Genomic DNA, 14514 nt, shown 5'->3' with positions numbered 1-14514 from the left:
AAATGGCTTTTGATCTGACTGCATATCGGAAAAAGGGTTGGAAGTAGAGTAATTCTCTACATACTCGCAAAGTGACTTTTCTTTTTTTTTAATTTGGATGAAACTTTGTCAAACTCAAATCATATTTTTAAATTGAATACAGATTTTCTGATCAATTTAATGTCTTTGGCAAAGTTGTAGGTTATGATGGGGCTATTTAAAAACAAAAAGGGACGCAGAAATAAGCCTTGTTTGTTAATTGAATGTTAATTACAGCAGTTTAAAGTGTTGCAAATATTATACCTGAGATGATTTTTTTTAAATGGCGATTTTTGTGAAAAAATACTGAAATTATTTCAAACCAATTTTTTTGAAATATTTTTAGATGCAATATCAACTCGCACTCGCAATCAAAAATGATTTTACACATTTTTTATGTTATAAATAAAACTGTTATCAAGTTATATGCAAATCAAAGTGAAAATTTCGAAAACTGGTAATTTTCTTGCAACTTAAAGTTAAGAACTTCATTACGGAAATGCATCGTTGCAAAACATATTTTCAAAAAATCGATCCAACAGTTTAGAGATATTACTAGCTGAAAAGTTTAGTCTTATCAGGTGACCCTTAAAAAAACTTATTTTTTAATAAAATTTATAACTTTAGGAGGCTCTACTTCAGCAATCAACAAAGTCAAGAAAAGAAAAATGTGGTATTTTTCTCAACTGATCGAACATATTTTTTGCGTGAGTGCAAATCGCATTAAACTTAAATTGCAAATTGCAAAAAAAAAATGAACTTTGTTTCTTCCAAAAATTACCCTAAAATGAAAACTGTGCACTTTCTTACAAAAAGGCCTCATCCATAAAGTATGTCACACTTTAGGGGGGGAGGGGGGTCTAAGCAAGTGTGACATTGCATGTTATAAGTATAGGAAAAGCGTGACAAAGAGGGGGTAAATTTTGGCCGATTTTAGCGTGACGTACTTTATGGATGAAGCCAAAGTAAAAGGTAATTTTTTATTGCAAGTTAGATTTTGCATCTAAATATGTTTGTTTTAAATAATGATCAACATTATTTTAAATTTTTTTCAAAAAATCATAGTTCTGGTAAATGTTTTGAACAATTTTAAAATGTAGCGCAAAAGACGATTATTTAAATCTTCTTTGGAAGCTTTGAAAATTTAAAAAATACTTATATGGGAAATCAAATTATTGTGATTAAAAGTCAACTAAAAAATATAGATTGACATCAAATCGATCAGAATGTCCCTCCTCATATACAGCCTTGTATCGAAAAACTAATGATTCTTATTTTGACGAAATTGAACAAATAAAAATTTCGTTATTTAGAAAATATAGTTTTGAAAATTTAAACCCCTTGACCAGAGCCTAGGGATATGAACTTTTAATAAAATTTGTACTTGCCAGGGATGGAACAATCGCACTGAAAACTTTTTCTGTTTGTAAACTTTCTCCATCCGCTACTTTTTTCCCCAAACTTTTCGAATAAAATCAAACAGTAGAAGATTTTTCGTGAATCTCACTGTTAGCATCACATAAATTTATTTATTTCGCTCTGTGTACATACATTGTTTAACTACAAAAATGTGACAGGTAATTTTTCGACGTGTGACGTTACACCTGCAAGTGTAGTAGTGAAATCCATGTTCCGTCGAATAATCCAGATGATATTTCTTTTTTGAGTTTCATTTTACCGATCTTTCGTGCACGAGGAAGGAGAGACATTTTCCTTTCCAATTCATTCTTTTGATGAGCGTTAAGAAATATTCTTTTGATTAAGATTCTTCCATCGCTGGCTAGGCTCTTAAACAGATTTTTTTTCAAGAGTCAGATCAGACTTCACTTTTATTTTTTAATTTTGTTATGCTCAGAATAAAAAGACTTTTTATTAATTGCGAATTTAGTTTTACTGATGAAATTTAGTAACTGATTCATTATGTTTTCATTTCATAACATTTCATGCACTTAATTTGTTTTAAAGGATTGATTGTTAAACATTTATTCAACCCTACTCCTCCTTTGACTAAAATACTCACCGTCGTAACTAGAGTACAACAGGGACGCTTTTTGCCGCAGTTTGTGCAACACTTCTGTGATGTACTCGCTGTCTGACACTGTAGGGTGGTTGTGGTGTACAGGAATGTGCACATTTGTTTGAACTACGCGTACGAGACAGAGAAACGATAAAGAGAGAGAGAGAGACAGAGGCAAACAAACTGTAAATAAAACAGGTGCACCGGATGAAACCGTGTCACAGACGCAACTCACATGATGGCCTCCGTTAAAAAAAACTTTACGCCACGAGTTGTTAATTCCCGTCGCCGGTTTTCCAACAATTGAAAAATGAAACAGTATGGTGCATTGTGTTCTACCCTCTTTTCCCCCCGTTTAATTGTTGTTGTGCTTGTGATAATTGCATCGGATTGTTGTATAATTGGATTCGAGAATTAAAAATTTCACATTTGCATGTTGCGCAATGAATAAAAAAACTGCATTTCCGCCTCTCGTGATGGTGTTCTCCAAGCAAATAAACATTGAGAGCCATTAACGTCGTTTGTTTGCTTTCGTTTTAATGTTGGATTTTGTTTTAACAAAGATTTAATTACCGATTTTGTGATTAAACAGATTAAAAGTCAAGGACGCGAAAGCACCTCGTTTAATTTTATTGACAACTTCTGGATGGGTATCACATCTCGAAAATCCTGCTCGAAACATTCCCCAAGAAGATCCTAACGATATCAAAAATGGTTAAAATTTCCAGCACCCAGAGCTAATAAACGTAATCCAGACATCAAGCTTGAAATGAAACACGTAGAACCACCCACGCGCGAACTTGTTTTGCCACGTGTTTGGGTGAGCAAAAAAAAAAAAAGAGCGGAGTGGTGGGCAGGTTTATTTTCTTTCCAAGCCATTTGGTCGGGAAAGCTGATTGCCACTTAAACGATTTTACATTCATTCCCGCAGGCTGAGATGACTGCCGGGAAAATGGTAAGATTTTATAGGGCTGGATTCGATTATACGCGAGTTTTTGTTCCATGTGAGTTGACATGATTTCTTAAATTTTTTTCGTTTTTGAATCCATCGGTCAGTTGGGATTTTTTCTCAATATCGAAATAAAAAAATACTGCAAATTTCTACTTTTTTAATACTATTTTAAACCTGGTAAGACTGATTGTGTACCATATCGATGCCTCTGTGCTCTTTTGTACTATGTTCGTTGGTTATTCTCATTAGTTAGCTGAGGTATTGATATTAAGAAGGCAATTATTAATGTTAAATGATAGTTTATGCAACAAGCTGCAATATGAATTTCCATTTTTCGAGTTTGGCAATGATTTAAAAAAAAAAAATTCTTGCAATTTAAAAAAAAACATTTTTTTGAAACAGTTAACAGTTTGACATTCAGCATAATGCATAATGATTTTTCCCGCATTACGATTCGCTCCCAATTATCACAGTTTTCAGTCACGCCACTTTGAAATGATTATTTTAATAATATTTTTTTTGATTTGGATATAAAAGCCCACAGAGGTACATTTTCAAGATCAGAACTTGCAAGCAAATTATATAAGTGGAAAGTAGAGCAACCAATTTTTCGGGGTTACCAAAGTTCCGGGAAACGGTAATTTAGTAACAAAATTCCCGGAAAATCCCATGCATTCCAGGGGAAAAATGATTTTTTGGCTCGAGGCAAATTTAACACTGGTTGGAATTGTGAAATAATTTTAATTTGATCTCAGATTTTTATTTTCAAAAGTATTTCATTCGACTTTATTTTGAATAACAGATTTTGTGTATGTTTTGGGTGTTAAGTTTGTATTTTTATTTGTCAATATGCGTTAAAATTTAATTATGATCAACTTTTTATTCAATAAATAAATGTTATAATGCATATTATTCTAGCATTTATTTTTATTAATTCCATGTAGATTCCTTTAGTTAAAAAAGTGCTCTACGATTTCGAAAAGCTTTTCGCGATTTTTTTGTTTAAATTTTTCGGTTGAAAGTGTGTCCATTTTGCATTTCTTATGTCAATTCAATCAATTTTTCTATACAAGTTTTCATACAATTATGGGGACAATATGGGACAATTCTGTATCTTGAGAAGGGATTTTCTTCTCGTTTTGCTGTTTTCGGCAAAGTTGTAGGTTTGGACTTTTAAGAAAAAAATATCCAAAATTTTTATTAAGCTTTTTATCACTAAAAGTAAAACTTCCAAAACTTTTAAAATTAATTGATATGTTTTAGGGGACTAAAAAAGACATCATCTAAGGAGATATAAATAAAAAAAACAATCGTTGGACTTCGACGTTTAATTACAGCGTTTTCTACTGAAATCGAGAGACAAATAGTTAATAAAGAAGTGAGCAAGCAAGTTTCTATCAGCAGTTTTACAAAATAAGTTGTTTAAATAGTGAAAATCAGCAAATTAGATGGAGCCAGGAGCGAGTGCTTAACCTTAACCAAACATATGATAAATGCCCTAATCAAAAAACAAACATACATAACCGATTTTTTAATACTTTTGAGAAATTTTTGAATTCTTTCATTAAAAATAATTTAATTTTTTTAAATCACTCTTTGCTTTTGAAATGATCTACAAATAAATAATTTTCCTTATTTCATAATATTTTCATCGAAAAGATTTGAAAATTTTGCAATAGTTTCAATTTTAACATTGAAAATCGGACCAATAATATCTAATATATCGTCAGCGGAAATTTACAGGCTAAATATGATACAATGAGAAAAACAGATTCTCATTTGTTTAAATCCCTTGTGAGGCAATGTCTCAAAAACCAATTGATTGATTTTCAAAGTTACATTATTAAAAAAAAATGTTTAAATTGATGACACTTATAAAACCATAAATATTCTTAAAATTAAGACCGATTTTTAATTTACAAAAACAAAACCAGAAGCTGAAAAAATTAGTAATGGACAATGAAAAAAACAAAAACAAAAATATTCATATTTTCACAATCACTTTGGTTCACAATAGCTGTAACTTGAAAATGGTGCGTTTAATCAAAAAATGTTACATGCTTTTCTATCTCAAATTCAAGTTAACATTAAAACAGAATATTTTTTTCTGGGTCCTTTTTAAACCTGGCGGATTTTTTGTCTATTCATCTTTTTCCTTTAATGTTTTCATCCTTTTAAACATATAGAATATTCAAATTAAAAATATGTCTCGATTCTGGTATTTTTTGTGAAAAAGTTAATTTTAAAATTGACAATTGTTTGCCGTTTGCCTATTTTTTCTGATTAGTCCTCATGGATACCTAAAATTTTGTCAAAGACAACAAATCGATCAGAAAATTCTTTTAAACCTTTAAGGCCTGATGGGTCATTAGGGTGTAATATGGTTGTTTGGAAAAAAATAAAGTTGTCCAAATTTAGCGAGCACAGCAATTTTTCAGTTCCTTTTAGGGTCCTTAACCACTCCCCAAAGTTTGGGAACGATTGGTTTAGTCCTAGCTTTGCGCAAAGCGATTCAATTTTCCATATAAATTTGTATGGGAAAAACCATTTTTTTGGATTTTGATATTTATAAAATCCACGTTTCACGCTGTACTCAAACCGGATTCATATTCGGATGCTCTGGAAGGTGCTCTACAACTTTCTCAAAGAAAGTATGGTGCTAACTTGCTCTTAAAAAAAGATACAGCGTGTTCAAAACTCGTCTAAAACGTGTTTTTTGCTCGAAAATCACGTTTTAGACGAGTTTTGAGGACGCTGTATCTTCTTTCAGGGACAAGCTAGCACCATACTCTCTTCGGGAAAGTTGTAGAGCACCTTCCAGAGCATCCGAATATGAATCCGGTTTTAGTACAGCGTGAAACCTGGATTTTTTAAATACAAAAATTAAAAAAAAAGTTTTTTCCCATACAAATTTATATGGAAAATTGAATTGCTTTGCGCAAAGCGGGGACTAAACCAATCGTTCCCAAACTTTGGGGAGTTGTTTAGGACCCCAAAAGGAACTGAAAAATTGCTGTGCTGGAAAATCGATTTTGATATTACACCCTAATGGGTCATATATGTCCTAAAAATTCCAAAATTTCAAAGCTATCCTATAATTTTGTATGGTCGTAAGAATCATTTTCCCAGCATTATCAAAAAAAAAAAAAAAAAATATTTTCAAAAAAATGGAGACCTATATGGTTGGCTGCTATGGTCATCAGGAAAGCAACAGCAAAATTTGATTCTATTTTTAAAAAAATCCAATAAATCAAAAATAGACGGAATCAACCGATTTCTAAAAGAATTGTGATACTTTTTTTTATTTTTGCTTGAATTTAAGTTTATTTTCATTCCCTCTTCCTCAACATAGACATTTTTTTAACTTAATATGTTTTCTAAGATTTTTTTCCAGATTCTTTTTTCGCCTAAATCTGTTTTCAATTTTTTACTATCGACTCTTCATGCTAACTTCAACGCTCACGGTTTTCAAAGAAAACAGCCGGTAAAACGGTGGATAATCGTAGATTAGCCGCGCTCAAAAGGCCCCACCGAGGACCGAGAAAGTTAAGTTGGCAAAGAAAAATCCGCTCTCGTGACTCAAGTTGAAGGTTGTGTGCGTTTTGCGTTGGTTTAAGATTGCAAGACGAAGCAGAACGGGGAGCTGTGGAAAAACTCGTTCGGCAGGAACAGCTGTTATGAGCGCAAACCGAGACTCTTGAAAAGTTGAAAGATTGGACAAACTCAACGGCGGCGGCTCACTGAAAGCGAAAATAAACAGGTTGTCATGTGTTGTAAATCTGGACGAAAATACGTCCAAATAGCTCATTTGTCAGCAATGTGACTTGAAGCTGAACGCTGAAGTATAGGGGAATGTTTGTTTGCAACGTAAATTTTCAGCAATCTTTTGGACAGAAGCTGGCGTTTGCGAGTGGTTTGAGTTGGCGAGAGATTATTTTCATTCAACGCTAAACGCGTCGGATGAAGGCGGGATGTGGATTAATTGGATGGTTTTCTTTAATGGTTATGACTTTTGGAGATTTTTCTCGGTGCTTGCTCTGCGATAATTTATTCGTTAGTGTTATGGATAGCTCTAGTCAAGGCTCTAGTAAATATGAACACCAATTGCACAATTTAACTAAATAATCTCAATTCACAATTTTCTCACTTGCATGGTTTGCACCAGAACGGTAAATAAATCCTTCCTCTCTTCCGGTTTAATTGAAAGCAATCACACGACCGGTAAATGCACTCTGAAATCGGATCATTTGACTCGTCCGATAGTGAGATTACACGGCGGTGTGAACCATGACCTTTCGGTATCGTTTCCCATCTCCGCTGTCAGTTTGATTTTTTTCTGTCCTGTCGAACAAGGTGACTATCTTCCTAGATTGTTTAGGGTGGTTCTCGATCATTCTTGGTTTGTATTAGTTTGAATTTGTTATTTTTTTTTGAAACAAAATTACGTGAGTATTTAATAAATTTCAACAAAGGACCACCCTAACCCTCTGTCAAATGTCATACTGGTTTCACCTTTGTTCACACTCACAACACACACTTTCGCACTTGCTTGTGATCTCGGGGGAAAACACTAGAAACAACATTCGGCTGAGTGTGTGTGTGCGAGCCTCTCCTCAGGTGACAAAGTCAATTCACGTTAGCGACCACCCTCAGGTAGGCCGACAACGAAGTCAGCCAGGAAGTAAATACAATAAGTGTCATGTGCCATGTCGTCGCCGATGCCGGTCGATGTATTGTTGTAATTGTGCTTGTTTTAAGGCTGGCAGGTTCGAGAACAAAGGGGAAAACAAATTTTGGAGTTCTTTCCTGTCAGGTTCGTTATCGATTTCGAGAAATTCTTGAATATTGCATTTTTTGTGGAAGTGAAAGTCTACCGGAAAATTGGAACTGGAAATTTGTTTCGCTTTAGCTTACGCATATTGTGTGAAATCCGGTTAGCTAAAATAATAACTGAGTGATCCTTAACTTTTTTGCATTTTTTTTGGGATTGGGTTTATGATGTTGCAACATTCTGCATAAAAAAAATCTAAAAAGATGGAAAATAAAATTTAAATATTTGTTTATGTATGTAAAATAAATCAGCAACCAACATTACTCTGTACATTAAATTGTGAAGTTTTCCATTTAAAGGCACCGTAAACTAAAGTGACTTTGACAGTATTTCAATTTATATTGCAAATATGATTCAAACGGTAAGACTTGTCCTAAAATTTATTTTTTTTTTACATGTACTGGGGTAGGCAACGCAATGCCCACGGACGTTTTCATAAAAATTAAACAGTGCTTTAAAAATAGTTTTGTTGAAAATTGTTATTTCCAAAACTTTGATTACTTTGAAAGTATTTAGGGATTCTCCGCCAACTCACACAGCAGTTGCCCCAACCCTCTTCGATTTGCGTGAAACTTTGTCCTAAGGGGTAACTTTTGTCCCTGATCACGAATCCGAGGTCCGTTTTTGATATCTCGTGACGGAGGGGCGGTACGACCCTTCCATTTTGAGCATGCAAAAAAGAGGTATTTTTCAATAATTTGCAGCCTGAAACGGTGATGAGATAGAAATTTGGTGTCAAAGGGACTTTTATGTAAAATTAGACGCCCGATTTGATGGCGTTCTCAGAATTCCGAAAAAACGTATTTTTCATCGAAAAAAACACTTTAAAAGTTTTAAAAATTCTCCCATTTTCCGTTACTTGGCTGTAAAAATTTTTGGAACATGTCATTTTATGAAAAATTTAATGTACTTTTCGAATCTACATTGGCTCAGAAGGGTCATTTTTTCATTTAGAACAAAAATTTTCATTTTAAAATTTCGTGTTTTATTGTTTTAGAGTGTAATAATTTTTTTATGTATAGACATAAGGGGTTTGCTCATAAACATCACGATTTATCGCGATTTTACGGAAAAAAGTTTTGAAAAAGTTGGTCGTCATCGATCATGGCCGTTCATGGTCACCCGCGACAGACACGGACGACGAAACAAAGAGAAACGCAAAAAGTAACTTTTTAAAAACTTTTTTCGTAAAATCGCGATAACTCGTGATGTTTATAAGCAAACTCCTTATGTCTATATATCAACATTTTTGTAATTGTCTACTCTACAACTTTGTATTACACTCTTAAAAATAACCCTGCAAAGTTAGAAAAAACACGAAATTTTAAAATGAAAAAAAATGTTCTAAATGAAAAAATTACCCTTCTGGATAAATGTAGATTCGAAAAGTAAATTAAATTTCCCATAAAATGACATGTTCCAAAAAATTTTACAGTCGAGTAATGGAAAATGGGAGAATTTTCAAAACTTTTTTAGTGTTTTTTTCGATGAAAAATACGTTTTTTTCGGAATCCTGAGTACGCCATCAAATCGGGCGTCTAATTTTAGTTTTTGAGAAGTTAATATTGTATGGAACAAATTATGCCAAAAAAACAAAAGCATTCAAATATAAATTAAAGAGAAATAATTTTTCACAGAAACCTTCTTTTTAAAGAATGTAGAAACTGTTATTTTATTATTTAAAAACCTTTTTCGGTTCAAATAACTGTTTTGTTTAAAAGAATGCAAAAACTGCAGAAATAAGTTTAAAAAAATTATGTGCAAAGTTCTGGGCATAATATAAGAATTTTAAACTAATTAGGTTTTCTAAATCTGGCTTATGTATGAAAAAATGTGATACTCATTATTTTTTTCCAATTAATCAAAAAAAGACTGTTTGAAAAGAATTCAATTCAAAATCCAACAGAATTTTTTTAAGCAAATTGTATACAATGAACTTTTTTCAACACAATTCAAAAACCTCAGATATTATTTAGTTTTGGGAAACCGATTTATTTTCACAGAACTAGTAATACGGAAAAGAATATAAAAACGCTCAGATATTAATAACTCATCTTTTAAATTGTCCAAAGAGCTTAAAATGTTTGGAAAATGCAAAACTGCAATAATTTTGCCACGCACCCTCACAAAATATTTTCAAGAGATGAGATTTTTTTTTAATTGTTGATTAAACTGCTGGTTGCTTTAAAGATAAAATTTTGTGATTTTTTTTAAACTGTAGCTCAGCAACCAGCAATCTGATGAACAGTGTTGCAAAAGAGTGATAGAAAAGCTATCAATAGATTATCTCTGCACCAAAAATATCTGAGAGTATAGCGGCCGTCACTATAGCTTGTGAGATCTCTTCTTGTGTCTCGTGATTCCCAGCGATGTCATTCTCTCTCTATCACTCCTTCCCTTTTCCTCGACTATGCGCTCTCACCGCTGAGTCTCTCAACCTCTCCGAAAACTGCAATAAGAGAACGCGAGATGGCGATTAGGAGCCGACCACGCATGACGCCCCTTCAAACTGCGTTTGCAAAATTGGTTTTGTGGCGGCTTTTGTGGTTAAACGCTGTTGCGGTAGGATGATCGTGGAAGCGAGAATGAGAGAGAAAAGGAAAATGTCAATCGCGAGTGGGTAAACACAAAAACGTGTTCGGCTATGTTCGGCGCTGAGAGTTTCAATGAAGAGAGAAGAGCAGTTGTATTTGAGGCATGAATATTCAGGCGAGATAATTGTAGTTGCTGAAAGGTGATATTTTGATATTTTAACAACCCTGCTGATGAACATTTGAATAAAAAGGATTTGTTGAAAGTTTTCTCCGCTTTTCGAGAATTGATACCAGTGCTCTTTAAAAAAATGATGAGTCATTATTGATTGCAAATTTCACATAAGTATATTTTTGAAATTTTGTTTGACAATATTTTAGAATAAACAAGCCTTACCCGACAAACTTCGTTCTGTCTTTTTTTTTCATTTGTTGACGTTTTTTTGCTTTTTTGCTTATCCAGCCTCCTGTGATCAAATTTGATTTTATGTTACTTTCTCCATACAATTTGCCAATGCTCCGGAATGAGTTCATGAGTGGCCAGAGTGTCAATTAATATTAGCGTATAAACCTTCCTTGGGCTTATACGAGCCCAACGCAACAAAGAGCTCCTCGATCCGACGCTCCGTATTGAACTGATTCGCGTTCGAACAAAACCGTCCAATTTTTTTATATGAGCAATTCTCTACGAAATCGGTCTTTTTTCTAAAATTTTAATTTTTGTATTTTTTAATCCGACTGAAACTTTTTTGGTGCCTTCGGTTTGCCCAAAGAAGCCATTTTGCATCATTAGTTTGTCCATATAATTTTCTATACAAATTTGGCAGCTGGCCATACAAAAATGATGTATGAAAATTCAAAAATCTGTATCTTTTGAAGGAATTTTTGATCGATTTGGTGTCTTCGGCAAAGTTGTAAGTATGGATATGGACTACACTGAAAAAAAATAATACACGGTAAAAAAAAATTGGGTTATTTTTTATTTAACTTTTGTCACTAAAACTTGATTTGCAAAAAAACACTATTTTTATTTTTTATTTTTGATATGTTTTAGAGGCCAACTTTTCAGAAATTTCCAGGTTATGCAAAAAATCTTTGAGCGAGTTATGAATTTTTTAATCAATACTGATTTTTTTCAAAAAATCGGAAAATTGGTCGCAAATTTTTTTTAATTTTATTTTTCGATGTAAAATCAAATTTGCAATCAAAAAGTACTTTAGTGAAATTTTGATAAAGTGCACCGTTTTCAAGTTAAATCCATATTTAGGTGACTTTTTTGAAAATAGTCGAAGTTTTTAATTTTTTAATTTAGTGCACTTGTTTGCCCACCTCTCTATATTTTGCATTTTTGAACTTTGTTGATATGACCCTTGGTTGCTGAGATATTGCCATGCAAAGGATTAAAAACAGGAAAATTGATGTTTTCTAAGTCCCACCCAAACAACACACCATTTTCTAATGTCGATATCTCAGCTACTAATGGTCTGATTTTCAATGTTAAAATATGAAACATTCGTGAAATTTTCCGATATTTTCGAAAAAAATATTTTAAAGTTTTCAAGTCAAGACTAACATTTCAAGAGAGCCAAACATTCAATATTACGCCCTTAAATAAAAAATCATCAAAAAAAATTTTACCTTGTATAATTTTTTTCAGTGTAATCCATATTCATACCTACAACTTTGCCGAAGACACCAAATCGATCAAAAAATTTCCTTTAAAAGATACAGATTTTTGAATTTTCATACTTCATTTTTTATGGCCTGCTGCCAAATTTGTATGGAAAATTGTATGGACAAACAAATGATGCAAAATGGCTTCTTTGGGCATACCGAAGGCACCAAAAAAGTTTCAGTCGGATTAAAAAATACAAAAAAATCGAATGACCGAAATCTGGAACAACTGCTCATATATAGATGAATTTCCACCATTTTGTTGAACGTATAAGGACATTGCAAATATTTTTCAATGTTTATGCCAGCCGAATTTTCAATTGAGGAGAGTTTAATAAAATTTTAAGAAAGCCTCAAAATGTATGGAGATATGCAACTGTTTTAGTTATTTTTACGAATTAATTCAATTTTAACGTAACTATTTTTATTAACACTATTGTAAAAACTTTTTTTCAAAAATAGTGCATGGACTTTGTGTGGCCTACCCCAGTACATGTTTTAAATATAATAATCTTGAAAAAAACATTACCTGTTGGAAATTTTCCAAAAACAAATTGAAACCCATCAAAGTCCCCCCGGTTTACGGTACTCAAATAGAAGGATTGAATTCAAAAATAAGCCTTCAATCGAACATTCCACTAAACTACTTATAAAGTTAGCGCTACAAGTTTTTTAATCTTGAACTTTTAAACATTTGAAAATGCATTTCATTCAAATGGAGACGCCTCATCCTTCAACTAAAACCTCCCTCCTCCCCAAACTGCAGCGCTAGTAACGCAACTATTTTTCATTACTTTCCATTCCAGATTTCCGGCGCCACAACAGCCAGCTGGGGGAACTGCACGTCAAACTATTTTCACGGCAGGATCCAGCAGTCTGAATTTTCTCCGCAACCGTGGTGTGCACCACCACGTGGAAAAGTTAATTAAAGAATTTCCTTCCCCGTATCAAGCTGATCCCCGGTTCGTCAATGTCGTCAGTGTGAGGCCCTGATGAAAAAAAGAAGTCACTGTGGAGATAAATTAAAAAGTTCGTCCTTAATTCAGTGTGTGTGTGCGGTGTTGTTTGTGTCTAAGGGGAAAATTGTGGAAAAACAAAAGGCCAAGAAGAAAAGTGATTTTTCCATAGGGAGAAGCGAGCCAATTTAGTCCACACCTTAAGCTTTATAGGATGAGAAAGATGCTACTACTGGAGGAGTACTCTTCACCCAAGAAGACACTTCGTCAGCAGATTCGCCGTCAGTGAAGAAAGGGAGTGAAGAAGTGATGCCAACAGGGACGACCGGAATGACAACAAAGGTGATTAAATCAAGCAAAGTCTCGTAGCTTCGTTAAGCCAGGAAGTGTTTCAAGGAACAAGTGTAGCCGCGTAGATTGACGAAATTGTCGGACCAAATCAGCGCAAGAATTGAAGGTGCTGATTTTGCACAGTGTAGTGTTGACTTTGTAGCGAACTCCGTAGAATAGTCCGGCCATGGGTGAAATACTGCGAAGTTGTGGCTGCTTCCAGCGGACCCGGCGCAGTTCCAGCTTCGAGGATTCGTCCTCGTGCCGATCGTCGGAGATTGAGCGCGGTGGGGAGATGACACCGCACAGCGGCAGCCTGCTGAAGCTGTTCACGTCCAAGGGCTGGTGCCGGCAGTGGCGGAAGACCGGCCGCGGCATGAGCATGACCAAGATCGAACGGAGTGAGTAGAACGAATTGATAGAGGGGGAGGGTTAGAAAGAAGGGTTTTTGGGTACTGTAAAATGGGGAGAAATTCGGAAAAAACTAATCTATCTAATCTAATCTAATCTAACACAAACGCAGCCAGTCCGATGAAAGCATGCTGGAAAGTCTTGCGATTAGATTACGCCCCAAGCACTTTTCTTGTCAGTATTAATAATTGCAGTACATCCGAGAACACCCGAAAATGAATTGCAAAAATTAAAGCGGCCAGCCCTACTGCGTTGTGTTTACCGCAGAGAGGATTCTGTGAACGGATCACATTTCACAGAATCTACAGGGGAGGAAGGATGCGTGGACATACCGTACCAAACGCTCCGAATCAGTTGTGGTTGGGTGTGTAAGTGTAAAAACGAAACTATTGGCACTACGCCCCCGGGCATGGCCTTCCTCTAACGTGGGATTTCTGCTCCAGCGCCTCTGACGAGACAGGAGAAACCGGGACCGACGTTTTACTTCACCATCCGATAGAAGCTCAGTGGATAAGGCGGGAATCGAACCCGCGTCTCATAGCATCATCGGGATCGGCAGCCGAAGCCGCTACCCCTGCGCCACGAGACCCACATGTGTAAGTGTAAATTTGGCAAATAATGGGGTTCGTGGAAATGGAGAATGGGGATTGGGAAAATGGAAGATGGAGAAGGGGTAGGAAAGATATTTCATTTAATCAATAGAATATAATTTATATTGGTATGGCATGGAAAAAAAACATTGCAAAAAATTATGGAAAGATCTCACCAAAACCTGGATATCTTCAATAAGCAGC

At 34.5% G+C, this 14514-nt stretch overlaps 1 protein-coding gene across 5 annotated transcripts in view; it reads left to right on the top strand.

The window, feature by feature from the left end:
- LOC6034691 (serine/threonine-protein phosphatase rdgC) overlaps positions 1-14514 on the top strand; it is a 127284-nt gene that overhangs the window by 30625 nt on the left and 82145 nt on the right. For all 5 annotated transcript variants that reach the window (XM_038253562.1, XM_038253561.1, XM_038253560.1 and 2 more), the window contains one exon: positions 12830-13710. In XM_038253562.1, coding sequence (XP_038109490.1) covers positions 13497-13710 — 214 coding nt within the window. In that variant the 5' untranslated portion in view covers positions 12830-13496. The remainder of the gene's footprint in view (positions 1-12829; positions 13711-14514) is intronic.

The sequence above is a fragment of the Culex quinquefasciatus genome, chromosome 2 (assembly GCF_015732765.1).
Source record: "Culex quinquefasciatus strain JHB chromosome 2, VPISU_Cqui_1.0_pri_paternal, whole genome shotgun sequence".
In the NCBI taxonomy this organism is placed as follows: domain Eukaryota; kingdom Metazoa; phylum Arthropoda; class Insecta; order Diptera; family Culicidae; genus Culex; species Culex quinquefasciatus.
The sequence above is the reverse complement of the archived record's forward strand: the minus strand, read 5'-3'. Positions and strand labels throughout refer to the sequence as shown.